We start from the raw sequence: 27,673 nt of genomic DNA, 5'->3' as shown, positions 1-27,673 counted from the left end.
ACTCCAGCTCTGTGTAGAGCCTTGGGAAATGAGGAACTTATCCTGCATCCATTCTATGTGTCAGAGGCTAGGTGTCAGGGAGGTGACCTGATAAAGCAGCAAAGGGGAGCTAGATTTCCTACCAGGTCTGCAAGATGCCCGTGTCCAAGCTTTTAACACTTACCCTCTGCTTTCTCCTTAGTTGAAGCAGAATTCAGTTCTGTATATGTATATAGTGTATACAGTTGCCAGAGTGCTGTCCCAGAGCAGGCAGCCTTCCCACCTCATCATTCCCACTTGCTAAGGAAAATTGCTGTTAATGAGGGAAGTGCCCACCCACCTTTGATTTCTGGGCCTTTCTCTGGTACCTCTTTGCCACCTGGTGGTCATATCTGGGATAGACCAGGATTTCTGCCAACAGCTCTGAGGTAGGAGGCCTAGGGTTGATGATCCCTTTAGTCAAATCTTCCAGGGTGGCATTTTCATCTCAGCTTACATCCCCCTCTAAGGTCCCAGGGCTCACCTGTGCCTGAGGTTCTAAGAAAAGCAGAAGTTGATTCTGTCTCACTGTGGAATCTTGGGTCTATCACTGCTCCTCTCTGGGCTCAGGTTCCTCATCTATTAAAAAGGGCCTGAAGAGACTGGGCCCCACTTGCAGCCCTGACATTCTAAAATCTGTGTCTGAAGTTCACCAAGTGGCCTGTGACTCGGCCTTCTTCCTTAGCCCTGTGGGAAGAATGAAAATTCCAGGCGGGCAGGGAAGTTGCTGGCTTGTTCATTCTTTATCACAAGTGCATGGGGCAGTTGTGATACACAGCTTCATACACAGAAGCTTTACTGGCTTTGGAGCTGCATTAATAGAAGCATTGCATGTACAGTGAAGGTGGTTATAGTCCTTCTGCCATCTGGAGTCCCATGTTCTATTTGGTATCAGAATGTTGAAAGGGACATGGAGAAAGTGTAGCTCATTCATAGGAGAATGAACCAAATGATGGCTGAGGGGAAAGACCACAAAACCACATTTTATGGGGGAACAGCTGAAGGACCCAGAATATTGACTCTGGTATACAAAAGACTCAAAGATTACGTGTATCTTCCTTCAAATATTTGAAGAGGACATCTGGAGAAAAGAGCTGGGAGAACTAGGAATTAGGGCTGCTACTTCAAGCAGACAGATATTTCTCTCCCCAAAACCAAAAGAAGTTTTCAGTCTGAACTAGATAAAGAACAGACCTGAATTTGAATCTCAGCCTGTCCCTAACTAGTTTTGTAACCTTGGGCAAGTTCCTTGGTCATGTTAAGCCTTGGTTGTCTCATGTGTACGATGGGTATAAGGTGGAGAACACAGGACTGTTGCGGGGATGGGATGCTACAAAGAATCTTTACAGCACCTGGTGCGAGGCCCAGTGCCTAACTAGTGCTGGGTAAGTGTAGCTATGGTTAAAAACATGGCGAGGTAGCGAGCTCCCTGTCACTGGGTGTGTGAGCAGAGGCTCGAGGTTACTTGGTAGGAATGGGAAGGGGTCAAGGAGCTAGTGAGACTGTGAATTGGGGCAGTAGTGCAGGCAGGTAGCTAGCAGTACTTGCTCTTGGTCTCACTGACTAGATGTTTATTCTGGCTTTGCAATTTAGTTGCTGAGATACCTTGTGCAAAGTACTTAACCTTTCTGAGCCTGAGTCTCCCTACCTGCGAAATGGAGATAATAGGAGTTCCCACCTCACTGAGTTGTTGGGGCTTGAGAAGGTAAAGTAATCACAATGTGTGAACTTCTGCTCTGATTGGGGCTGTCCTGGGTGACCTTGAAGGTCCCCTTCCGTCTGATAATCTCCACATCTGGAATCTCTGCTCCTAGCCTTTGGGAGCAAAATGCAGGGTCCTTGGTGAAGCAGATAAATGCACTGCCTTAAGACTCTCAGATGCAGAGGACTGTTTGCCTTTGCTCCTTGCCCGTGGCAGGGTAAACAGGGCACTGTCCCTTCCCTCCCCAACAAGCCAGCTCTTCCTGTGACAGGAAGATAACCTGGATGGCACCTGAGGAAGCTGAAGGGGTGGGGCATAGGATGGAGTACGGGACATGCACAGCGGAGGACAGGCTGTCTGGCTTTCTAATCTGCTCATGCACTTTGGTCCCCAGATAAACCATGAGCTCCATAAGGGATCCAGCTGCTGCACTGGGTTCAGAAATTAGCCAATAGCAGGGGAAGGATCAGAGGTTGCCAAACAGTGGCCCAGGGGCCAAATCTGGCTTATAGACTTGTTTTGTAGTCTGCATAGTTGCACAGTGGTTTGTTTTTTAAATTAGTTGTCCACCTTTAAAAATAAGAGAACTGCATAGAAAATCCCAATTCCTTACACTCTTCAAAGTCAGAAGAGCAGGCAGTTTCCTGCACAGCATACACGAGTCAGGTGGAGATGAGTGGTAGTAAAGGCATCACAAATATTAAAGAACTGTTCCGTCTGTTGGGGACAGGGGCAGGGCCCTTGGATGACAGGCCAGCATTGCTGAACTTCACAGGGGTGCCTCCTTTGGTGGAGGGAACTGTGGTACTCCCCCCCTTTTATGAATGGCCCCTACAGTCCCTTGGGTTTGTGATTCCTGGCATAGAGGAAAGAGCACTGGCTTTGCAATATCGAGGGATAATGGGACAAGTCCCAGCCTGCTTATGGGACTCATGAGTGCGCTGAGCTCCATTTCCCCATCTGCAAAAGGGGAATAAGGACACAGGTTGCTCCTGGGGCTGATGTGAAGATTAAACAAAAAACATCTATACGGCCTCTGGAATATAGTAGGTGCTCAACAAAAATTCCTCATGAGTAAACTGTGCCTGGACTCATTCAGTAATCTCCCAGGTTTTGAATGCTACAGGGTTGGGCACGGTGCCAGGTCCCAACCACCCTTTGAGGCTGGCGGTATTGATATCCAGTCTGTGCAGAAGAGTAAACTGAGGCACAGAGAGATACTAAGCAAGTAAATGGAAGAGCTGGGATGGGTAGCCTAGTTTGTCTGGTTCCCAAACCTGTGCTTTTCCCACTACCTTACGCTGCCCCTCACAGCCACCTGCCATATTGGCCCTGGCCACATCCCCTGGGGTTAAGAGGGTGGGTGCTGAGGTACAACTGTTGGCCTTGAATTCTGGCTCCATCACTCACTAGCATGTGACACTAGGCAAATTATCTAATTTCTTGGGACTTCTATCTGGAGGAAGTCCCTCCAGTACTTTATCTGGAGGAAAGTAAAAGGACCAATTTCATACACATTAAATGAGTTAATGTTTATAATATACCCAGGGCAGTACCTGGGTACATAGTCAGAGCTCAATAAATGCCAGCTATTGTTATCATTAATTGAGCACTGGCTGTGTGCCAGATACTGCGAGCACAAAGATCAGTGAGAGTCTGTGTGGGGCTCATAGTCTGACGAGAGATCATAGGTCAGAGTGATGTGCTGTCAGGCAGCTTGGCTGCAGGAGTAAGAGGGGGATGGTGGTTAATTTTACATGTCAACTTGTAAAGGGCTACAGTGCCCAGCTATTTGGTCAAATATTATTCTGGATGTTTCTGTGAGAGTGTTTTCAGATAAGGTGGACATTTAAGCCAGTAGACTTTGAGTAAAGCAGATTGCCCTCCATAATGTGGGTGGGCCCCATCCAATCAGTCAAAGGCCCGAATAGAACAAAAATGACTGACCTCCCCTAAACGAGAGGGACTTCTCCAGAAGATGGCCTCTGAACTTCATCAGCAAGATTGGCTTTTCTATAGCAGACTGCCTTTGGACTCAAGGTACAACTCTTATCTGAATCTCCAAGCCTCCACAATTGTATAAATCAACTCCTTGAAATAAACCTCCTTCTATATAAATGCACAACCTATTCTGTTTCTCGGGAGAACCCTGACTGAAAGGGGCAGGGGGGCACTATAAGTACCTCTGCCAAAGGAGGCTTCCTTATGCTGTTTGGCAATGCTAGCCTGGAGGAGGTCATCCAAGGGCCCTGACCCTGTCCCCAACAGATGTAACAGTTCTTTAATATTTGGGATGCATTTACTATGAGGATCCCACAAAGCTGGGGGAGACAGCCCATATAGAGGCTGACAGAATCAGGATTTAAAATCCACTTAATCTTCAAAACAACATGTAGGAACCTACAAGAAGAAATGGAAAGTCCTCCCCTTGGGCTCAGGGGTGCAGAGATAGAGTCAGAGGCCAGGGGGTGGGAGAGTGCCGCCAGCTGAACAGGACTAGGTATATACAAGCCTTGGCTCTTTGAGTTTGATGACAAGTAGACTACAGGCCAATTCCTTTCTGGGTTATGTTAAGGGAAGAAAGGCTGATGGGGCAAGAGGCTGATCAGCCTGAGGAGGCACGGCTCTAGCCTCCAGGTTCCCAAAGGGCAGGGTCGGGATGGGCAGCCAGAAGTTACTGGAAATCAGATTTGGGCCCAGTAAGGACAGTCAGTGCTGACCAAGGTGGCCTGGGTGTCTCATGGCCACTGATCTCCCTGTCACCAAGAATGTTCCAGGAGGTAGGCCTTCTTCATGATGTAACCAAGACAGTGCTGTGAAGGGAAAGAGTATGCACTTTGGATGGGATGGACTAGATTCAGGCTAGTTAGAGTGAGTGTGACCTCAGATGAGTCACCCTCTCTGAGCCCGTGGACCAGAGGGAGTGCTCCTGCTGCTTTGGAAATCCCTGGGTCACTCTCAAAGCAGTCAAAAAACATAAGCTGTTTATCACACTGGTCACACAGAAACATTCTCTGGCTGTCCCCACTTCCTGCCCAAGGCTCCAAGCCCATGCCAACCTGAGCATGCCTCATGCTGCCCAACCTTGCTGCTATCCAGCCTGTGGTGGGAGGGGGTGGCCAGGTAGCAAGAGAGAGGTATATCCTCCTGGTATCTGGCCAGATGCACTCAGCAGCAAGTCACAGAAAAATCCAGCAAACAGTGTTTAAACCATACAGATAGTTACTGCTCACTTAGCAAGAAATCTGAGACAGGCAGTCACAGGGATGCTTTAGTGCCTCAGTGAGGCAGTCGAGGAAATGGGCTTGTTCCTTCTCCTTTGTCATTCTCAGGGCATCCACAATGTTCTTCTGCAGGATTATAGGATAGCTGCCCAAACTGTCCATCTTCACAGGACTGCTTTCAAGCAGGAAGAACTTTTTTTCCTTGCATGTCTCTTTTCCTGCGGAGTATCTTTCCCAAAGCCCCTAGCAAAGTCCCCTTATATCTTGAGTGACCAACTTGTCCCCGTTTGCCTGTTACTTTTCCGTTTTGTAACTAAATTCACAGATACTGGGAACCCCCTTGGTTCCTGGCAGATCTGACCAGTTGGTTTCCCTACTTACATCCCATTGGCCAGAACTGGGTCACATGTCCCCCCTTGACCTATCCCTAGTAAAGGGAATGGAAGTATCCCAACTGGTTTAAACCAATCAGGATTCACCTCCTGGGGGAACTGGCATGCTGCCATTTGACTGGTGTGGCATTCTGTGAGCGAGGCAGCAGGGCTGGCTGCTGGATGGGCACCCTGCAGTGTCCACCACACTCCCAGACAAGTCTCCACCCTTTCCCAGTACCATCACCATCATGCTGTGTCTGTGTTTGTGACTAAGTGTGAAAGAATTAGGAGCATGACAAGGATGCTGGGGGGAGGGGGGAAATGGCCCTAAATACAGGCTTCCCCTGTGGTCATGGGAAACAAATTTATTTTTAATCTGACCTTCATGTGGCTTCATTAATGTGCGGTTCTCCAGGCATGATATCCAAATGGGCAGCTTTCAGGTAATAATAACAAAGACCAGAAGACAGCTGATCGTTCTCCTAAACTGGCCTATTTTTTATATTTCCCTGGATAGAAACTATGGGAATGGGGGCATCTGTGCAGAAGGACAGAGGGGCTGGGCATTCAGCAGGCTAAGGGGTCAGCCCCAGCCCCGGCTCCTTGGGGACTCTGGGGTCACCCAGCCTCCTCACTCACCTCTTGCCTCAGCTGCACTCAGGTCAGAAACACTTTGAGTCTGTCCTAGGTCTACCTGATACCAAGTCTCATGATTTGTGAGGTTCCAACCCCAGGGCCAGTCACTTTCTCTTAAAACTTTAGAGAAAAAGACATCAAGAATAAGTTATTTGTAAATCTGGTGATGGTGATTTGTTCATTCAAACAAATCTTTATTGAGCCTCTACCACATGCAGGCACTGAAGTGTGCTGGGGATCAAACAGTGAAACATGATACATAAGATCCACACCCTTAAGCAGCTGACACTCCAGCGGTGGCAGGTAGACATAAGCAAGAACTAAGATAGATCATCAGTAATAAATATAATAAAGAAATAAAGCCAGAGCAGGGATGGAGACACCTAGGTAGGTGGAGGGGAGGGGCGCCTGCTCGTCTCCATCACAGATCTGCAAACTGCAGCCTGTGAGCTGCCACATATTTTAGTAAATAAAATTTTATCAGAATATAGCCAACCTCGTTGACTTACATATTGCCCACGGCTGCTTTCACGCTACAATGGAAGAGTTGAGTAATTACAACAGGGATTGTATGACCTGCAAAGCTGGAAATATTTACTATCTGGCCCTCAAAAAAGTTTGCCATCACAACCAGATCCCATTTCACACCCACCAGAATGGCTATAATCAAAGACAGACACAAACAAGTACTGGTGAGTACAAACAAACTGGACCCCTTACACATTGCTAACGGGGATGAAAATGGTGCAGCCAGTTTGGAAAACAGTCTGGCAGCTCCCCGACAGGGTAGACGTAGTAACCACAGGACCCAGTGATTCCACTCCTAGGTATGCACCCAAGAGAAATGAAAGCATATGTCCATAGAAAAAAACCTGTACAAGAAAGTTCAAAGCAGCATTATTCATAATAGCCCAAAAGTAGAAACAGCCCAAATGTCCATCAACAGATGAATGAATAAATAAAATGTGGGACAGCACAATGAAATACTACCTGGCAATAGAAAGAAATGTAACAGTGATATGAGTTGCAGTATGGATGAACTGTGAAAAGATGATGCTAAGTGAAAGCCAGTCACAAAAGACCACATGTTGTATGATTCCATTTGTATGAAATACCCAGAATAAGCCATCTATAGAGACTGAAAAGAGCCTGTGACTGCCTAGGGCTGGGGAGGCTGGGCAGTGATGCCTAAAGGGTGCAGGGTTTCATTTTGAGGTGATGAAAACTGATTGTGGTGATGGTTACACAGCCCTGTGAAAATACTAAAAGGCAAGGAGTTGTATACTTTAAATGGGTGAATTGTACAGTGTATGAATTATGAATATATCTCAATAAAGCTGTTTTTAAAAGATTTACCAACCTTTGTTCTAGACAGGGAAGGTCTCGAGGCGGGGTACTTGAGCCACTTTTGTAATTAGCTCAAAGCTCTCAAAGAGTGACAGGTGGCCTTTTACTGAGCACTATGTGCCTGGCACTGTGTGAAGCATTTTACAACCACTGCCTTATTTAATCCTCACAAAAGTCCTGTGGCTTAGATACTGACAACTCCAATTAACGGATGAAGAAACTGGAGCACAGAGAGATTAGGTGACTCACCCCAGGTCACACAGCTGATAATTGGCAGAACTGGGATCCAATCCCAGGTGTTTCTGACTTCAAAGCCTGTGCCCTTAACCACTGAGACATAGCATGTGCACACAGTTCCCTGTCCAGCCTCTGGATTCCTGATCTTTCCCAGATAAGGAGATGGCCCAAAGCAAGACAGAGGAGGTGGGGAAGAGCACAGCCTTAAAGGAAAGTAGGGAAGGGCACACCGGGAGCAGAGGAGAGCAGTGAACACGATGACACTGCCCCTGGGGTCAGAGAGGACCATTACAGGGTGAGGAAGACACCAACACAGTGGTTTAAGAAATGTTAGAGATGTGCGAACCACCTAGTGCAGAGAAATCACCTAGCGCAAGAAGTGAGAGAGGCTTATTTAACATGCAGGGTCCTGGGTTTCACTGCCAGAGATTCTGATGTAGTGTGTCTGAGTTGGGGATCAGAAATCCAGTGTTGTCAAGCTCTCTAGGAGATTCTGATGCAGATGGTTGAGGGCTCATACTGTGAGATGTCCAGCAGAAACTTCAAGGTCTGCACAAGTCTCCTCTGGGTGCTCCCCTGCCCTGATCTTGGCATCCCTCCCTTTCTTTCCCTGATATTCCATCTTCCTGACTCTCTTTCCCGGTGTCCAGGGGCCCCATGGAGCTCTGGAGGCTGCCCAGGCTCCTTTCCTGCTCTTTTCTCCACCTGCCGTGACCTTCCCTACCTCCCTTTGTTCTGCCCCATCTTCCCCAAGAAGCTTCATCACACCTCCCCTTCCTTAGTCTTCCATCCCAAAAAGGCCCATCTTTGGGGAGTCTGCTGGTGTGCCTCCTCTAGATGAAACCTTCCCTAACCATAGGCAAGTTTCTTATTGCATCTGTAAAATGAGGATGAAGAGCAAATGAGAAATTGTATGCAAGGAGCATTGCAGGCACTCAGTAAATAGTAGCTATTATTTTTATATTGCTTGACCTTGGGCAGGTGAGTTTCTGTATCTCTAGAATGATAAGAGCTCTTGTATTAAAATATACAATAACATACCTATTATTTTCCTCATTTTACATTTGAGGAAAGTGAGGCAAAGGGGGATTAAGAAAGCTGTCCAAAAAGCAATGAATGCTAGATAAATAAAAACAACAGATTCCACTAAAAAAAAAAAAAAAAGAAAGAAAAGAAAGCTGTCCAGGGTCACCCAACCAGAAACTGATTGTACTTGCATTTGTACTGAGGCTTCAGGACCTCAGCTGTAATCTTCATGTTATACTGACTTTTGTTGTTATGAGGCTCCAATGAGATAATAAATGCATGTGGTACATGCTCAGTAGATGCTGGAGACTGAGTTGAAATGTTTCTACATCCATGGTGGAGGGGGGGAAATTACTCAAAGACTTTACTGATCATGATGTCTCATGCTTTTTATTTGACAAGACTCAACACCTTAAAATCTCTAACAAGAATGGGATGTAAAAATATAATTCAGGGAAAAAAATTCAGAATGGTGTAAAGCTTGGTAGGTACAAATCTTGTCAATCTACTTCAATAGGGGTGATTGTAGATTTTCACTTCAGAATATTAAGATGGTGCAGAGATATTGGGGAGGGAGGATGGGCACAGGGTAGCTGATCTGGTTCCAACCATCCCACTTCCCTGCCCCTGGCTTCTGAATTTCTCTCTGTCACTCTACATCTGGCATCGCAAACCCTGAATCTCTCCTCATGAACAACTGAAAGAGATTCAATCTAAGAAGGACTCAGTGGGAGGAATACTTAAGAGTTATTTTCCAATCAAGGTGCCACACAGAATGGAAATCCCTCCAACCAACTCCAAATTCTCTTTCAACTCAGGTCGTTAATCTCATCTACCCTCTTTTGAGTGTCATGCAAAACTTAGGTAGACCAGAAAGCCTCCCCCTTTGAGCCTGGGGTCTACCAATAGAGTCAGGCAGCTTTCCACCCAAATTCCATCCATGGGAAATGCTATGTGTCTTTTCCTTCCAAAACTGATGAACCATGAAAATATTATACTAAATGCCAACTTCAGCCTTGTCCGTTTTCACACAGCTGCCCAACTTTTGGTGGCTGAGGTCAAGAAGACAACAGGAAAAACAGAATGCTGAACAATTCTATTGATGAACCAAAACCCAAGATACCAGGATTAACCCAACTCTTAGGAAAAATAAAAGAGACAATTCCAATGGGATTACAGGACATAAAAGATAACAAGAGTCACCACCAAATAAGACTAAGAGGCTTTCCGGAAATGGACAACTTTCTGAAATGCTTGTCGGAACTCTTCGTTAAACACAGTATAGATTATTGGATTGATGAGGGAGTTTAAATAGCCTAGCCAGGTGAAAAAGTCAAAAAGAGCTGGGTGGATCCAGCAGGACTCCCGGCAGATGGGGAGGACCAGAGATGCAACAAAGAAGGGCAGCCAGCAGACGATGAAGGCCCCCAGAATGATCCCCAGGGTTTTAGTGGCTTTCCTCTCTCGAGCTGCCGAAATCCTCTTGCGCTCCAGGACGCTGTCAGCAAGCTTGATTTTCACGTGGTTGAAAAAGAAAGGGGAACCGGCAGAATGAGAGTGCCCCTCATGAAGGCTGGGGTTGAGCGAGCACAGCGAGGACCCCGCGGAGCCTGTGATGAGCTGGGCTGTGGTGAAGCGCTTCCCGTAGAGCGAAGGCGGGTTCAGGATGCGGTTCCGGGCAGCCACGTAGATCCGGCCGTAGAGGATGACGAGCAACACAGATGGGATGTAGAAGGCCCCACAGGTGGAGTAGATGGTGTAGGAGATCTGAGAAGTGTTCACCAGGCAGTCCGACATCTCTTCATGAGCCTTGGCCTGCCGCCAAAAGAGCGGTGGGATGGAGATGCAGATGGAGATGAGCCAGACCACGGCGATCATGGCAGCCGCATGGCCCACTGTCCGGCGTTTACTGTACTCCAGGGCGTCCGTGATGGCCCAGTACCTGTCCAGAGCAATGACACAGAGATGCAGGATGGAGGCCGTGCAGCATGTGATGTCCGAAGACAGCCAGATGTCACACAGGATTTGGCCAAAGCTCCAGGTGTGGGTGGTGGTGTATGGGATGCTGATGGGCATGACCAAGATGGAAACTAAGAGGTCAGTCATGGCCAGGGAGCCAATGAGATAGTTGGCTGGGGTGTGGAGCTTCCTGGTCAGGAAGATGGTGGTAAGCACAAAGGCGTTGGAAAGGACTGTGGCCAGTGTGATGATGGAAAGGACCACCGCAAGAGAAATCTTGAGGGCTTGGAGGGTCCCTGGATCCCAAGCCTCTGGTGTTTCTGTGGCATTCAGGGATCTGTTAGGAGCCCCCTGGAGAAGGCCTTCCACTGACTGGTTTGGCGGGGACATTCTAGGTGGCTCTCTCTTCCCACAGACTCAGACACACACAGCTCCTTCTTTCACAGCAATCCTGCTCACAGAATAAGGTCATCCTTTTGTTTCTTGCCCTCAGAACCGACCACCATGCAAAGACCTCAAAACTTGACTATTTAAAGAACACACTTAGGTGACTACTACGTGGGAGTTAAAGGTCTTTCCCAAACCAGATGAATCCCAAGATGTCTCATTGTTCTGGAACTTTGCCCAGCAGCTGGTCAGGCCCAGTGGACACATGCTGGGTTTGTTAGACATTTATCAGGATATCACAACAGTGTAGGCGATGTTCAGGGATTCTTGCCTTTGGCATTCTGGCTCCTTCCAAAGCTTGAGGGAGAAATGTGTTTAATGAAAACTTCAGAATTTCCCTCATCCTATTCTGAGAAGATTCTGGATTTCAGGTTGCCTCTGGGAAGCTTTCAAAACTAGAGACAAAAAGAAGTACCAGATGATTCATTGAGGCAGGCCAGTTAACAGCTCCTAGTCTTTCCAGGTTTGTCTTGACACATCATGAGGTACTTTGGTTCCTGTCCCACTGAACGTTTTGAGCCTGGACAGACAAAACATTCTGGTTACCAAGACTCGAAGGATGCATGAGCTAGAAGGCAAAACAAACAGATCACTGTGGGTTCATCAAGAAGGGCACATGTTTAGAAGCTCTGGTGGGGGGAGGGGGAGCAGTTAAAGAAAGAAAAAAAGTTGAGTTAGGCTCTAGAAGGACAATTTAGACACTTGAGATTAACTATAAGATTAAAAGGATGCTGCTTAGTGCTGGGAGTGTTGCAGCGAAACTGGCATTCTCACAAGTGTCAGGAGAATACAGGGGAGGGCAATGCGCCCACCCCCACAATTCCCAGAGTGGGCAAAGTATCATAGCTGCTGGAAGCATCACAGGCTTCTTACAAGTATATGAAACCAGCTCTGTAAATTGTGAATCAGAAATCTTCCTATTTATTCAGCAAGAATGGAAACTAAACAAAATAACTATGTACACACACACACAGGCCACTGGGAAAGATACCAAATTGTTATAATGTATTTCTCTAGGAATTGGTGGAGGGTGACCTTTCTTCTGTTCTTATGAAATTTCCATATTTCCTAGAATTTCCTACAGCATGCATGACTCTTAAAACAAAACAAAAAGCAAAAATAAAACCACCTTTGGGTTAAGCAAAGAAATTAACTGCAAAAATAAAAACCCTGAACATTTTTCATGGTGAAAATTCAAATCCAGAAAATACATTTGGCTTTCCAAATGAAAATTGGAAATTTGGTCACCAAAAGTTTTTGAAGAATCACTTTCTTTTCTCCTCTGTACCTCTAGACTTGAATCTGGGCTTCAAAGTATTTAGAACGTGGGCAAGCCCTGGGGTCTGTAGTCCATGGAGCCTGGCAGGCAGCCCCTGGGTATATGGGGTTGGCAAGAAGAATGCCAAGATGCCTTAGCCCCACTGTGTCTCCTCCTGCCTTGTGTGGAATGCCACAACTCCACCAGGAACCCCTGTGATTCATTTGATCTCTTCCCGGTCAATTTAGCAAATAGGACTTGCCCTGAGAGCATTCACAGCCCAGCAAGGGAAGCATACATGTAGTTTCAAGGGTCCTGGGATAGAGCTGGCAAGGCAGAATACACACACACACACACACACACACACATACACACACGTTTCTTTAAAAATGTGATCATTATACTTATGTATGAATTTGTTTCATAGTTTGTATGTTTTTCAATTTAATATATTTTGAACACTGCTCCATCAGTCACTCCCACAATATCAGTAATCTTAAGGGTTGCGTACTGTTCCACTGGTTGCCTACATTAAGGAGTAGATTTTCCGTAGTCAAAGTCGGGGGGGATGGCATTCTTGGTGGCTGGAAAGGCAAGAGCAAAGGTCCAGAGGCTGGAGTGCAGACAGCAGAGGTGGGTAGTGGACAGGACTCAGGAGGTGGCTGGTGCCAGCTGTGGGGGTAGCAGGGCACAGGAGAGAGTTTGGCTTGGATTGGGGCAGTCTGGGCTCTACCCTTGTTCTACCCCAGCCTTCCTGTATGAACTTGGGCAAGTCCTCAGGTCTCAGGTTTCTTCCCCAAAACAGTAGCCACCCCACCTGCAACTAGGGCTGCGGTGGGCCTTGCATTGCTGCTGGCAAGGTCAGTCTTTGAAACCCACTAAAAGGCTGGGAGGTGTCGATAATCATTATCATCCTCCTTCCCTTCTGGTCGACTTGGCTCAGGGCTTTGTTGGGAAGGTTCAGTCTATGTCTGTTGATTGATTTTAAAACATTAAGAAGCTAAACCTGTAATGTAGTATCTTCCCTCCTGCCCCCCAAAATTGTAAGTGCTTCATCTTTAAAAAAATACCTGCCCAGAGGAGAGGAAATAGCCTCAGTTTAAGAAGACCTATCTTAAGCCACCCGCTCTAAAACATTCCCAAAGTTTGAAGGATATTATCATAGTATCTTTCATGGGGCTCTTGGTATGTTCCAGACACTGAGTTAGCCTTGGGGCTGGGGCTAAGAGTCACTCCACCTATGGCCCCCAGCTTACAAATGAGCAAACCAGTGATCAGAAAGGTGATGTCAGTTGCCCAGGGTCACCCAGGTGGAAGTGGAAAAACCGGGTTCAGAGCCGGCTCTGAAATTTCCACTCTTCTCCACAATTCAGGCAGAAAAGCCTTAAGGCATGTATGCTTCCAGGAATGAATCTGGTTTGGAATCTCATGGTGATAAGTGAAAATGGTGATCCCTCCTGCCACCCTCTCCGCCCCCATGCTCCACCCAAAAGCCCTCTGGCTGAAGATTTCCTCCCACTTTGCTTCACACGGAAAATATGAAGTCGGGTTGGACTGCTTGGAATTTTCTTCCATCCAGAAGGTCTGGGTGAGTGAGGTGCTGTCATTTCTCACGGAAGGAAGGCTGTTTGCTTGTCCCATGAACCCAGGTGCTCACTCCTTGGGTTCCAGGCATTCCAATGACCTCATTCTAGCGAAAGGCGTGGGCTCAGAAAGGCCTGAGGGGCTGGTAGGTGACATCTTGGGAAGAAAGACAGGGCCGATTGTCTTTCAGGTCAGGAAAGCTGGGCTGTATTTTGCAGGAAGCTACACAGTTCTGAGGCCGTCTCTCTCCTCTCCTGTCCTCCTCCAGCTTGAACAGAATTAGGGGAATTTCCCACAATCCAGCTGCCTATAAAGATACAGACTGTCACTCTTATCACCAACCATAGACTGCAGGCTCTCTCCCATCACACTTCAGGTAATAAAATTAAAAGTGCAAATTAAAACAACAATAAGATACCATCTTCAGCCAGCAGATAGGTGAAAAATCTTAATCTAGGTCATGTCATGTTATTTGGTAAAGGTGTGGAGCAACAGGAATTGTCACTTCCCACTAGGAGAATATTAATTGGAGGGCCCTTGTTAGAAAACAATTTGGTCTTATCTCTAAATCTAAAAATATAATGACTATCTCATGACCCAGTCATTTCACTCCCGGGTATAGAAGACAGAGAAACTCTTCAGTGTGTTCACCAGCGGACAGGAACAAGAGGCACGTGGTGGTGACTGTAACAGCAAGCCGGCAACCACCCAAACACGCACCAGCAGCAGCATGGGAGAGCGTGGCATATTCCTGTGATGGACAAACCAAAGTGCACGCCTCAAAGTGGACGATTCTCACAAACAAAACACTCCGTGCCAACATCAAAAATGTGCCAGAAGAAACAAACTGTTTACGGATATAAATATATGTGGAAAAGCCATGAGAAAAAAGGAAAGGAAACATTAAATATAAAATTCAAGATAGTGGTTACCACTGGAGGGGAAAGGAAGCAGGAATGTAATTGTGGAGGGGTTTTAAAGGTATCAGTGATGCTCTATTTTTTAAGGTAGTGGCAAGTATCTGGATGTTTATTATTCTTTAATCTGGATGTATGTTATACACACACACACACACACACACACACTCTTTTGTAAGGAATGATATATTTGTAATTTTTCTTTATCAATTTTGTACATTATAAAAAAAGAGAACCACACACCCAGCACTGATACATCAATTATGACACATGAGTACCTTTTGATACATCTTAACCCCAAAGATCTGGGTTCTGGTCCCAGCTCTGCCACTGACGAGTTGGGTAATCATGGGCAAGTCATGACTTCTCTTTGACCCTCAGTCTCTTCGCTGGTAAAAACAGGAACACCAGCATGGCTATGCTGCCCCAAAGGGGTGTTTAGTAGTTCCAATAAGATCATGTATGTGATGTGCTTTAACTGTAGAGTCCTGAACAAATGTAACCATGGTAACAGAGCTGGAGGGGAGTAGCTAAAAGTATACATTTTAGGTCAGGCAGGCTCAGGTCACAATTTCCCTTGGCTCCACTTTCTTTCTGTGGCCCTTGGGCATGTCACTTAAGCTCTCCGAGCCTCAGTGATGGAGGTGATAATTCACACTTCACAGGAGTTTGGGAAGAACTGGTAAGAACATGTATCCAAATGCCCAGTATAGTAAATGATGACTTCTCTGGTTTCTCTAGGATGTATCCAACCATGTTCAGGTCTCCAGGCAACAAGGTCTCTTCCCTCACCAGAAACAAGGCATCAGCGTCCATTTTAGTGAGTGATGTCTGCCATTATCAGAACTACCAGCCATACCAGGGAGGTCCCTCCCTGCCCACGACACTCCCGGGAGCCATCACAGCAGCAGCAAGGACCTTCCTCAGCCTCTCCTCTATTCCAGCAGCATCTCCTCAGGAGTCCAGATCACACAGACTCCAGCCACCCTGTGTATCCCCCAGCTCCAGCGTCTCTGCAGAGGGGTGGGAAGTAAAAAAAATCACATAGACCTGGGTCCCAATCCTAACTTGGTCCACAGAGCCCCACTGACCACAGCTGACTGGACCAGGGTGGACATGTGAGCCAAAAAGAGCCCAGCAGATTCTCTCTTGGGAATTTATAAAGGAGACTGTGAGCAGCTGGGTGAATAGATGATGAAGGGGGAGCAACTTGAAAGCTAAGGATGCTGGGGCAGGAATCCGGCCACAGCCATGACCGAAGCCAGGGCAAGTTTGGGGGAGGAGCAGAAAAGCCATAAGTAAAACAAACAAACAAACAAACAAACAAAACAGGTCTGCAGAGAGAGGCAGAACAGAGCAGACAGAGAAAAGAGCAGACAGAAGGGGGAACCACCTGCCCTAGGAGAGGAGGAGAAAGGAGTCTTCTAGGCTCAGTGATACTCCTTCTTATCAACTTAGATGTCCATGAGCGACCTCTGGACCCAGGAAAGCTCATTTGTACCAACTCACACTTCTAGTAGAGCCAGTTCAGACAGACACAACAGACCCCGAGAAAAAGTAACCAGACAGAGGGTTTTCTCCTGTGCGTTTCCTCATCTGTAAACTGGGGTCCCAGCACCTTTCTCCCAGAACTGCTATGTGGATTCAGGGAAGGCACAGTGGCTACCACACGGCAGGTGTTCTTTTTTTATGATTCTTAACTAAGACTTCCCACCCAGAGCTCAACTCACTCAGCCTGCAGGGAGATCAGTCACCTCCCCTTGAGGAAGCATCTTTATTTTAACTCAGCGAGTCATAAAACCTTGCCAGAAACAAAAAGGACGTATGGGTTTAACGTATTCTCAGAAGCCAGTCCCATCCTTTTGTAGGGGAAAAAAAACAAAAAACAAAAAACACCAAGGCTGTGATAAAGATTTGTTGCAGTAGAATAAATCTCCCACAGAGGAATTCCTGTCTGTTCTTTCTCTAGAAGCTGTGTGGTACGGATGAGTGAGCCCTGGATGGGGAAATCGGGAAATCATTCTCCACACATCTGAAGAGTGCTTTGTATTTTACAAAGTACATCCACATCTGTTATTTCATCTCATTCCCTCTACCACGTAGGACCTCCCACAGTCTCAGCTCTCTCTTCTGTAAAATCAGGGTATCAAGTCTGTCTCCTGAGGGTGTCATGCGGGTGAAATAAAATATGTGAGGGAGACTGAAAAGTTTTAACACGGGTGTGTGTCTATCAATCAACCAACCAACCAATCAATCCATACCTGAATGCAAATCTTGAAATCTAATCAGTTTCTTGAGCAAGTCAACCTTTCACTTCAGTTTCTCTAATTACAAAATCTGGAAAATGTCAAAAAAATAAAAAGTGGCTAAGCCTCTGACCCAGAACTTCCACTCCCAGTTATATACACAACAAAAACATGTATGTATATTCACCAAAAGGTGGGTACAAGAATCGTTCATTACAGCACCATTGAACACCACCAAACTGGAAACTACTCAAACAAACATCAGGAGTAGAATTGATAAATACATTGTGGCATATTCAGACAGCAGAACGCTGCATGTCAAGGAGACCGAGCCCCAGCTCCCCGCCGCATACTGCCACACGGATGAATCTCATAGATGTCTGGAGAGCAGACGAAACTCAACATCATGCCCCGTGTGTGATTCAAACTTCATAAAGGTCATGAACGGGCAAAACTGACCTACGTGGATGGAAGTCATGCTGGTGTTTTGTGCTTGATTCGGGGATGCAGTGACTGGAGGGATCATGATGGGGTGGGGTGGGGTGCTGCTGGATGAAGGTCACGGTCTGCTTCTTGAACTGGCTGTGTTCACTTTGTGAAAATTCATCAGGCTACATACTTGTGTTTTGGGCACTTTTGTTTTTATAAAAATTTCCCCCCAAAAGTAGTGGTTAAGTGCCTAAGAACCTGAGGTACCACTTCTATTGGTCAGAGGGAAATCTTGGACTTGTCATTTAACCTCTTGGGCTCAGTTTGTTTATGTGGAAAATGCAGATAACAGTATCAACATCATAGGGCTGTTTTGTTTGAGGGAGATGAGTAGAAAGCACCAGCCATGTGCTGGATGCTCCATACATTTTATTTTTAACAATTCTTCTGCCTAAACCTAACTCGGCTTTGGCTCTTTTCCTTCGTTTCTACCCCAGTTGCCACTGTCTTGTTACAAGCCAACATCTTCTCTGGCTTAAATGGTCTCCCTGCCTCCGTTCCTGTCCTCTCTCCATTCTCTCACCATATCACACCCAGAATCTTCCTTTTAACTACAAGTCTGACCATTGTCACTCCCTTAAAATCTTCCAGCGGCTCCCACTGCACATGGAACTGAGTCCCAGCTCCATAGCTTGGTTTAAGAGACTCATCATAAACTGGTCTTTAACTGCATGTCCAGCATCACCTCTGAACCTAGCTGGCGGTGGCCTTCACTTTCCAGCAGCACAGATCTGCTTATTTTCCTGCCAGCACCCTGCTGCCATTCCCATGCCCCAGTGCTCATTCCTGCTCTACACCTTTGTCTCCGCTGTGTCCTCTGCCCAGAAATTAAGTCACCCTTCAGGACTGAACTCTGGCATCTCCTCAGGAAGCCTTTTTTAACCTGCCCGCAGTCCAGCTTGGGTTAGGTACCCCTCTTCTGGATGCCCACCACCACAGCTCTTACCACACAGGGCTGTCTCCATCACTGGACATTGAGTACAGAGACCTTATGTTATTTGACTCCTATAGCCCTGACACCTGGCCCCGGGTAAGAGGTCAATCAATGTTTCTGAAAGGCTCCATGAACTGGTGAGGAATGGGCCCCGAGAACAGAGTACTGGACTGAGAGATGGGAACTTGGGGCTCTGGCTTGGTTCTGCAACTAATTCTCTGTGACTTCCCATAAGACAGTTCCTCCTCTGGGCCTCAGTTTCTCTATCTTGAGAATGAGAGGGTTGGGCCAGATCAGAGAGTCTGTTGCTGTGCATCGGAATCATCTGAGGGAACTTAAAAATACATATAAATACTGTTTAAAAAAAAAAAAAAAGATGTTCAGGCTTCACCCCCCAAGGGGTAGAGCCCAGGCACTGTAATTATTCAAAGCTCCCCATATGTTTCTAAGGTGCAGCCAGTTTTGGAAACTGCTAGTCTGGGTGATCTCTGGTTATCTTCATCACTGGCAAGCTGGTTATCTTTAAAAAGTCAGACAGGTAAAGCTTGCTTCCAAGGCCTTCGTAACAGGGAACAGGAGAATCCAACCCCTTCCTACTTTCTGCCTTGCTCTCGGTCAATTACCAACCTTCAACAGGGAAGGGACCACCCTTAATGACTAAATGCATTGTACAAAGGCTCTCCTTGAATTCTCCTATGCTTGTCAGGAGGAGGGCAAAGAGGTTTTAAACTCTCATCATCTGCCCCGAATACTACCCTATGGGGCAGAGTTGGTTTCTCCATTTTACAGATGAAGAAACTGAGGTCCAGAGAGGTGAAATGACTAGCCCAAGGCCACATAGGCAATGTGTGGCCCAGCTGGGACTGAGAGCCAGGGCTGAGAAACTCTAGAGTAGCCACTACTGGCCACATGTGGCCACTGAGAGCTTGAAATGTAGCCACTGAGATGTGTTGCTGTAAGTGTATAAGATACACCGAGTTTCAAATATTTAGTTCAACAAAGAAGGTAAAATATCTCATTAATAATTTTTATATCAGTTACATGATAATATTTTGGATATACCAATAAAATATATAATTGAAATGAATTTCACTTTTTTCTTTTTTAATGTGGCTACCTCTAAATTTTCTAAATCTAAAATTACATTTGTGGCTTGCATTGTATTTCTTTTTTTTCTTTTATTTTAAAAAATGTTTTTAATATATATATACTGTTCATTGTTTAGAGAACAGTTTAGAGCTTTAGCGTTTTAAACTTAAGTAGTTATCAAAAGAATAAAGCCAACCACAAAACAAGAATCAACAGAATGCAGTAATCCTATCATAAAGGACAGTCACATGTGCTTACACATTCAAGAAATCAATCATCTAAGTTATAAATAATAAGTAGTTCTTTTGTGTCCTTTTTTTCTTAAGATTCCACATATAAGAGATATCATATGGCCATTTTCTTTATCTTTCTGACTTACTTCACGTAAAATAACAATCTCCAGTTCCATCCATGTTGCTGCAAATGGCATTATTTTATTCTTTTTTATGGCCGAGTAGTATTCCATTATATACATATATCACATCTTCTTTATCCAGTCATCTGTTGTTGGACATTTAGGTTGTTTCCATGTCTTGGCTATTGTAAATAGTGCTGCTATGAACATTGGGGTGCATGTGTCTTTTTGAATTATATTTTTCATTGGTTATATGCCCAGGAGTGGGATTGCTGGATCATATGGTAAGTCTATTTTTACTTTTTTAAGGAACCTCTATACTGTCCTCCATAGTGGCTGCACCAAACTACATTCCTACCCACAGTGTAGGAGGGTTCCTTTTTCTCCACACCCTCTCCAGCATTTAACACTTGTAGACTTTTTAATGATGGCCATTCTGGTTGGTGTGAAGTGATACCTCACTGTAGTTTTGATTTTCATTTCTCTAACAATTAGTTAGATGTTGAACATCTTTTCATGTGCTTGTTGGTCATCTGTCTGTCTCCTTTGGACAGATGTCTGTTTAGGTCTTCTGCCCATTTTTTGATTGGATTGCTTGTTTTTTGGGTTGTTTTTGTTTAATATTAAGGTGTATGAGCTGTTTGTGTATTTTGGAAATTAGTCTCTTGTCGGTCGCATCATTTGCAAATATTTTCTCCCATTCTGTAGGTTGTCTTTTCGTTTTGTTGATGGTATCCTTAGCTGTGCAAAAGCTTTTAAGTTATGTGGCTTGCATTATATTTCTATTGGTTAGCTCCCCTGTAGAGCCAGGGGGTTACAACAGGGGTGATATCGCCCCCTAGGGGTCAGCTGGGGACTCTGTCCTCAGGGAACTCCATGCAATCTAGGGAAGGGGTTGGGACAGCACTGGGTGCTGTGTGGGCAGGGGCTGGAATAGCAGTAGTAGTAAAGTAATGGCCAACAGTATTAAGAGCTTACTTGTGCCAGGCACTGTTTTAAGTTTTTCTCCTCTATCAACTCATTTCAGTCTGATCACAACCCTCTGAAGTTGATGCTAGTATTATACCCATTTCCCAGGGGAGGAAGCTGAGGCTTAGAGAAATAGCTTGTCTAAGGCCCCAAAGCTAGGACACTCTAAATCTAGAATGGAAACCCGGCTTGCTGGATTTCAAGCTCCATTACTCATAAAAGGTGCTGAGTCCAGTCAATTCCACTCCCTTCTTCATTCACAAATATTTAACCACACATGCCAGCACATGTTCAAAAAATCTCTAGTGGGTACCTGTTATGTGCCGGGCTCTGTCAGTCTTACCTGAATGGGGTCTCTGCCAGGCCCAGTGACAGGAGGGAACATAGACACTGTCCCACGCTAAGCACGTAGTCCTCTGCCTGCCTTCTCAGCACAGCCCAAAGAGAAAGGCAGGAAGGTGGTTACTGCAGCGCTTCTCACACTTGAATGTGCACATGCATTACCTTAGATCTTGTTAAAAATGCAGATTCTGATTCTGTGGGTCTGGAGTCGGACCTGAGATTCTGCATTTCAGACAGGCTCCCAGGTGACGCTGAGCTGTGTGAGGGGTAATAGTAATGTCAGCCCCAAAATTTAAGAAGACCCTCAGGGTGTCACAGAGCAGGAATGACTCTTAGGAATCATCTAGGCCAAATCCCTGATGATGCTGACAGGGAGAAAGGCTCAGAGAGAGTAAGACACCTACCCAAGGTCACACAGTGAGTTACAGGCAGAAACCAAGTTTTTGGACTTGCATCTGTGCTCCTACCACTGCCTCCTCTTTGCAGCAGCATCCAGGACAGGAGTATCCAGATGCTCTTATGCCCATTTCACATCATATACTTTTGGAATTTTCAAATCCTCCCCTCTCCAACCCCTCATCTGAGTTTCCATACTAGGGAAGTTATCCTGGAGCAGGCTGGTGGGGCAGATCACATTCTGCAAGACTTTAGGGCGGTCTCCCCTGGCCCTGGAGCTCAATTTGCACACACATCCCCACCAAGATGCTACACATCTGGGTCCCCAGAAAGCACCTGAGCTGATGGAGTGAAATTGTTTTCAGGACAGAGGAGAGGCGGTGTTCTCCAGACTGGATAAACAAGGTACTAACAACAGGAATCCATTTCCTAGAAAGTAAACACTGAATTTGTTGGTGCTTACAGGATCCAAAGCTGCTATTCACCATCTGCTTTCCCTGCTGGGAGGTACAATACAGCCGTGATTAGAACGTAAGCTTTGGAGTCAGGTAGAGCTTTAGAGTTAGGTAAGCTGAATTTGCGTCCCAGCTCTGCCATTTATTAGCTCTGTGACCTTGGGCAAGTTACTCAACCTGTCTGAGCCTGTTTCCTCATCCATTCAATAGCTATTTGCTTAAAGCTTATCACCTGTTGGCAAGGGCAACACAGGTTTGGACCCTGCTCTTAGGAGGACACAGTGGCCTGGCCCTGGGGAAACCCTCCTGGAACCTGGGACCACAGAGGATGACAGTGGAGCATGCAGGGAGCCACGGGATAGTAGGGGGGACAAGTAACCTGCTGCAACCCTAAGATCCCCTGCTTTGAAGCTGAGCACTGGAGGATAAACAGAATTAGCAAGTGAAGAGGAGCTGGGGCCAATGACACCTATTCCACAGGACTGCAGCTTGGTGAAATCTTACCTGGCCTGCACCCCATGTCCTTTCCCTTTGTTTCCCATTGCTTACCTACCGAGAGATTGCACAGTCCAGCCCTCTCCTCTCATCCTCCTGTTGACCTGCACTCAGCAAGAGACCACACCTCCAGCTTGGCTAAGACCTCTTCCTGCAAAACACTCTGGTCCTCTCACTCCTCTGAGCCTTTGCATGGCCTATTCCCTCTACGTGGAATGCCTTTCCTTTTGTCTCCTCCACCCTCTCTGGAGATTTCTCTGGACCCAAGGGATAGAACTGATCCTCCCTCCTCCCCACCACCCTGGACTTATTATTATACATCATACTGTACTCCCCTCGACTGGGCTCACTTGCTGACTGCCTGTCTCCCTATTGGGTACCAGAAGGGAGGGGGACATGTGTGTCACGAAGCCCAGGGACCTCTGTGTGGGGTACCCTTCCTCTTCATCCACCTGTCCAACTGCAATGTCACCCTCAGGATCAAATTCAACTCTCTCCTCTTTGCTGAAAATTGTCCACTCCGTCCACCCAAGTGGGGTCAGCCTCCCTGCTCTGTGCCAGCTGGTGCTTTACGTTCATGATTCATACTGTACATCTCCCATCCTGTATGCAGTGCTTGTGGGTCTCTCTTCCCACAAGACGGTATATTCCTGGAGCAGAATCTGGTTTTTGTTCACAGCTGTATGTGTTGGGCTCAGTACTTTCAGTGGTTCAGTACTGATTTGCTCAAAGAATGAATGAAAGAAGGACACTGGCAATTTTAACTTTGTCCCCCCCACCCCCCATCTTTGTACCTGTGGCCACAGTATCCTTCGGTCATCCTTCCCGGATGTCTCATAGGGGACCCAAACTCAACTGAGCCACGATCTTCCTCATCCACACCGGCCCCTCCTGACTTCCTTTGTAGGCATTATCCTGTTCTTACTCATCCATCCCTAACACTTGGAACCCTCCCTCCCTCCCTCCCTCTCTTCCCCAGCATTTAACCGGTTATTTCTCTTTTATGAACAAGGAAGCTGAGGCTCAGAAAGGTAGTGCAATTAGCTCAAAGTTACACAGCAAATAAATGGCCAGGTCCAGGGCCTTGCTCTGAATAGCCCAGATTCCCTACCTAGCCTGACCTCTCACTCCCCTCTGGGTTTTGTCTCCTCTCCCCTGACTTCTTTGCACACATTTGGGGGCATCTGTCTTGGTTTGGGCTGTTCCCTCTGCCTGGAAGAGCAATCTTTCCCATTCCTCTGCCTACATATCTAGTGTAATCTGCTCTCTGCTCTCTGTGGCCCTTCTTAAAGCCACTTCCTCCAGGAAGCCTTCCCTGGCCAACTGGATGCAAAATCTCTATCCTTTGAACCCTCTCCTGACTCTAGGTTTGTTTGTGCCTCCAGTGCCTGTGCCTGGAAGCTCCCTGAAGACCTACCTATTTCCTCCCCACTCCAGAGACCAGAGCAAAGTAGGCTTGCAATCAACACAGAGTAACATCATGTCAGGCTCAGATGAGCCGAGGAGAGATAACAGAATTCCCTCTCCTGTTGAAAACTCTCCAATGGCTCCCATCTTAGAACAAAATCCAAGATCCTCACCATGGCCTGCAAGGCCCTCCATGATTCCCCCACCCTCCAGCCACTTCTGTGACCTCATCTCTTAGCAGCTGCTCCCCCTCAAATTTTACCTCCTTGGCAAAGTTTTGACCAGCTCCCATGAAGTATCTCTCAACCTTTACCTTCTCACCCCACTTCATGCTCATTTTAGCACTTAACCATATGTGATATTTTCTGCTTATTTGTTTATTGCTTGTCTCCCCTGCCCGCTACACCACCATGCACCTTCCACCTAGCTTATTGCCACATCTTCAGGGCCTAGAATAGTGTCTGCCTGACAACAAATAGATGGATCTACAGCCTGAGGAGCGATCGGGGTGGAGACATGCATTTATGAGTCACGTGCACAGAGGTGGTAACCAGAGCCATTGGGGTGGATGAGCTCACCCAGGGAGGGTGTCTACCCTGAGGAGAGAGGAGGGCCTGGGAGAGCAGAGCAGCTAATGCCTGTAGAAGGGAGGATGAACCTGCAAAAACAACAGATGAAAGAGGAAGAATATGAGTGTTAAGTCACAGGAGCCAGGAGATGAGAGTGTTTCCAGGGGAAGGAGAAGTCAGCAGAGAAAGTTAAAGACTGAACAGGGCCTGCTGAATTCAGCTTCCTGGAGGACACTGGTGGCCTTGGCAGGCCCCTGCCCCTCCATGGGCCGAGGATGGGAGCCATCTGTGCAATAAGAGGGACCTCTCAGGTCCTGGGAACTCTCAGCTCTGAGATTCTGTATTTCTGCTCATAATCACATCACTGTCACCAAAAAGAATAGTCATCCATCTGTGGCCTAGGAGAGAAGGGATGACCCGGGGTACCCATCTTCATTATTTATCCCTCAGGTAACTGACAAACTTGGAGGAGGTAGCTCTGTATTTCTGGGCCTATCCTAGGCACTTCTGTGGGGAGGAGACTTAGGCCCTGACAGTCAGGTCCAGCTGACCAGCCCCCTCCCTCCCATGCCATCCTCTAGGTCCCGGCTTCCGGATGCCTCCATGACAGAGACCACCCACTTCTCCCCACCAGCTGGACAGGAATGAAGGCTGCAGAAAGCCCCGCTGCCCATGTAGCTTTGCGGGCTGCTGTTGGTAAAAGGTCCTCTGATGTCCTTGTCAGGAAAACTGAGACCCAGGCTGGTGGCTGTGCCCTCCAGAGGAAAGCAAAGACCCACAACGTGTGGTTGATTAGATTCCAAGGAAGAGAGTGGGAGATTACTCCTACCAACCAGAACAATGATGATTGAACTGTTGTCTGCAGCCAGGTGCTGAGCTGAGCAATGACCCTGTTTGATTTGCCCAACACTCTGAGGTGGCTATTCTAATCCCCATTTTACACGGGAAGAAAACAAGGCTCAGAGAGGTTAAGGGCTTTCCCAAGGTCACACAACTAGTACATAGCCAAGCCCTGTTTGCTAATGCAGCCAGTCTGACTGAGAGCTCCAGCCCTTAATCCTTAAACCGCCCCAGAGCTAGTGAGGCATGGGACTTCAGTCTTACATTTTCTTACAAGCAGCATAAATTGGGCAGGATTTATTCCCCTCTCTGTATCTTCAATAAAGCATATTTCTTAATGCCCCTCCATTTCGGACATTATGTAATTAGCTGGGATTTGTACTGGACTTTACAGTTTATAAAAAGGCATCCATACGGTCTCTCATTTATTCCCACGGATCCCGCACGGTGGGAGAAGTGGCCTCTCCATTTGATAGATGTGCAAACCGAGGCTCGAAGAGACGCAGTGACCCGCCCAAGGTCACAAAGCAAGTGAGGGCCCCCGGGACACTAGACGCTCCGACTCCTCTCCAGAAAGGGGCGGCCCTGCGGCGCGACTACTTGGCCGGCAGGGGGCGGCGCCCGGCTTCCCTCCGTCTGCCCAGGCCACGTGGGGGCGTCGCAGCCCCCGGCCCGGGGTAGGGGGTGCCTCCCGGCCCGCCTGATCTCGCTGGGGCGCGGGGCATCCAGAACGCGCGCCAGGGATTCGGCAGCCGCCCCCGGGCTCTGCCTCGGCCCACTCTCCACTCTGGGGCTCCAGACGGCGCCCCCGGACGCGCCCCTCCGGCTGGGCAGGTCCTCCGGGACCCCTTCCCGCGAGCGCCCCTCCCGTCCCATGGCTCCGAGAAGAGGGACGCCCGGGTCCGCGGGGCGCCGCCTCCCCGCCCAGCTCTCCGGGACCGCCCGACTGCGACCTGCCAGGGCCCCGGCGCCCCTCCCGGGCGGCCCCAGGCTCCGAGTGCTTACCCGCTCCCGGACACGCAGGTGCGGACAGCGGGCTCGCCCTCTCGGATTCTGCTTCCTCGCGCAGCGCCTCATCTCCCCGCTGGCTGCCGCCTCATCTCCACCGCGACCCCCAGTCGAGCTCCGGGCGCCACCCGCCCAGCCGCCCCGGGGACTCTTCCCTGGCCCGCGCCCTCGCGATCCCCGCCTTCCTCCGCCCTGCGGCTCCTGCACGCTCCTCTTCCCGCGCCCGCCGCTCCTCCTCGCTCCCCTCCCCCAGCTCCTCCCCCGTGAGGCTCCCTCCCCACTCGGCCCCCCGCCCGCCGGGAGGGAGGCTCGGCCCCTTCCAGTGTGGCCGGGTGGCCCGGAGCTCCGAGCCCCCGCCGCGGCCGCCGCAGCCCCAGGGGCGGGTGGGCGCTGAGGAAGGAAGTGGGGAAGGCCCCAGCTCCGCACTCCCGTGTCCCCACCTGTAGGAGAGGACGGGCAGGGTCCGCAGTAGGGGCTGGTGAGAGGTGGGCCCTGTCCAGAGACTCTTGGTGAAAGCCTGATCTCCCCTCTCCATCCCTGTCCCCTGTGTTCCTCCCTAGTTAGACATTTTCCCCCCTTTTATTTAACAAATATTCATTGATCTGTGTGTCAGCATGTTCTAGGCACTGGGGACATAACAGTGAACAAAACTGATGTGGACCCAATGGAGCTTATGTGAATGTAGTAAGTAAAACACGAAGTGGATAGAGGTGAATAGCATGGAGGAAAATAAAGCGGGGAAAGGAGATGGAGAGTGAGGTGCAGGCTTTGAATAGGGAGGTCAGGGGAGGCCTCACTGGGAAGGGGGCATCTGAGCAAAGACAGTGGTGAGGGAGTGAGCCCTGCAGAAATATGGGGAAACAACACTCTAGCGGAGGGCAGTGAATAGTAAGGAGTTGAGATCAGAAGCAGATTCTGAGCAGCAGACCCAAACCCCCAGGTTCCAGCAGATGTGAGGGGTCCCGAGGTGAATCTGCCTGGTTCTGAGAACCAGGGTTGAGAAAAGACTTGAGCTCAAAGAGGAACAATGTGAAACGTCCACTGAGGAGGCACAGGGTTGGGCACCTCTGGTCTCCAGGTTCACGCCCTCAGGTGGGGCTGGCCTTCTGTCTCCTTACCGGCTTTTTGTCTCCTTGTTCTTTGTGTATTTCCAAGCCTTGTTATTGGGTGCCTCCGCTGCTGGGATTGTGTCTTCTTGATGAACTGGCCCTTTTCTCATTATGAAGTGACCCTCTGTCCCTGGCAACAGCTCTTGTGGTGAAGTCTCCTTAGCTGGGTGTAGGGCAAGGCCAGCAGCAGCCACAGCCACTGGCTTATTTACAGCCCACACAGTTGTTTGACATCTGGCAC

The 27,673-nt window shown here is 47.9% G+C and overlaps 1 protein-coding gene across 13 annotated transcripts; it reads right to left on the bottom strand.

Annotated features, from left to right (window-relative positions):
- Positions 1 to 8,935: 8,935 nt before the first annotated feature.
- On the bottom strand, positions 8,936 to 26,553 carry HTR1D (5-hydroxytryptamine receptor 1D). 13 transcript variants are annotated; one of them, XM_074377202.1, is made up of 6 exons: positions 26,321 to 26,553; positions 21,886 to 21,978; positions 21,155 to 21,409; positions 16,991 to 17,066; positions 15,008 to 15,742; positions 8,936 to 11,490 (listed from the first exon to the last, which is right to left on the bottom strand). In XM_074377202.1, the coding sequence occupies exon 6, from the start codon at positions 10,911 to 10,913 to the stop codon at positions 9,780 to 9,782; it is 1,134 nt and encodes a 377-aa protein (XP_074233303.1). In that variant the 5' UTR covers positions 10,914 to 11,490; positions 15,008 to 15,742; positions 16,991 to 17,066; positions 21,155 to 21,409; positions 21,886 to 21,978; positions 26,321 to 26,553; the 3' UTR covers positions 8,936 to 9,779. The 13 variants fall into 13 exon arrangements, with proteins under 13 accessions (XP_074233303.1, XP_074233300.1, XP_074233305.1 ...); XM_074377199.1 differs by lacking the exon at positions 21,886 to 21,978; XM_074377204.1 differs by lacking the exon at positions 21,886 to 21,978 and having other exon boundaries at positions 21,316 to 21,409.
- Positions 26,554 to 27,673: the final 1,120 nt, after the last annotated feature.

Source organism: Camelus bactrianus, chromosome 13 (assembly GCF_048773025.1).
Source record: "Camelus bactrianus isolate YW-2024 breed Bactrian camel chromosome 13, ASM4877302v1, whole genome shotgun sequence".
Classification (NCBI taxonomy): Eukaryota; Metazoa; Chordata; class Mammalia; order Artiodactyla; family Camelidae; genus Camelus; species Camelus bactrianus.
Note: the sequence above shows the minus strand (reverse complement) of the source record. Positions and strands in the feature narration are given on the sequence as shown.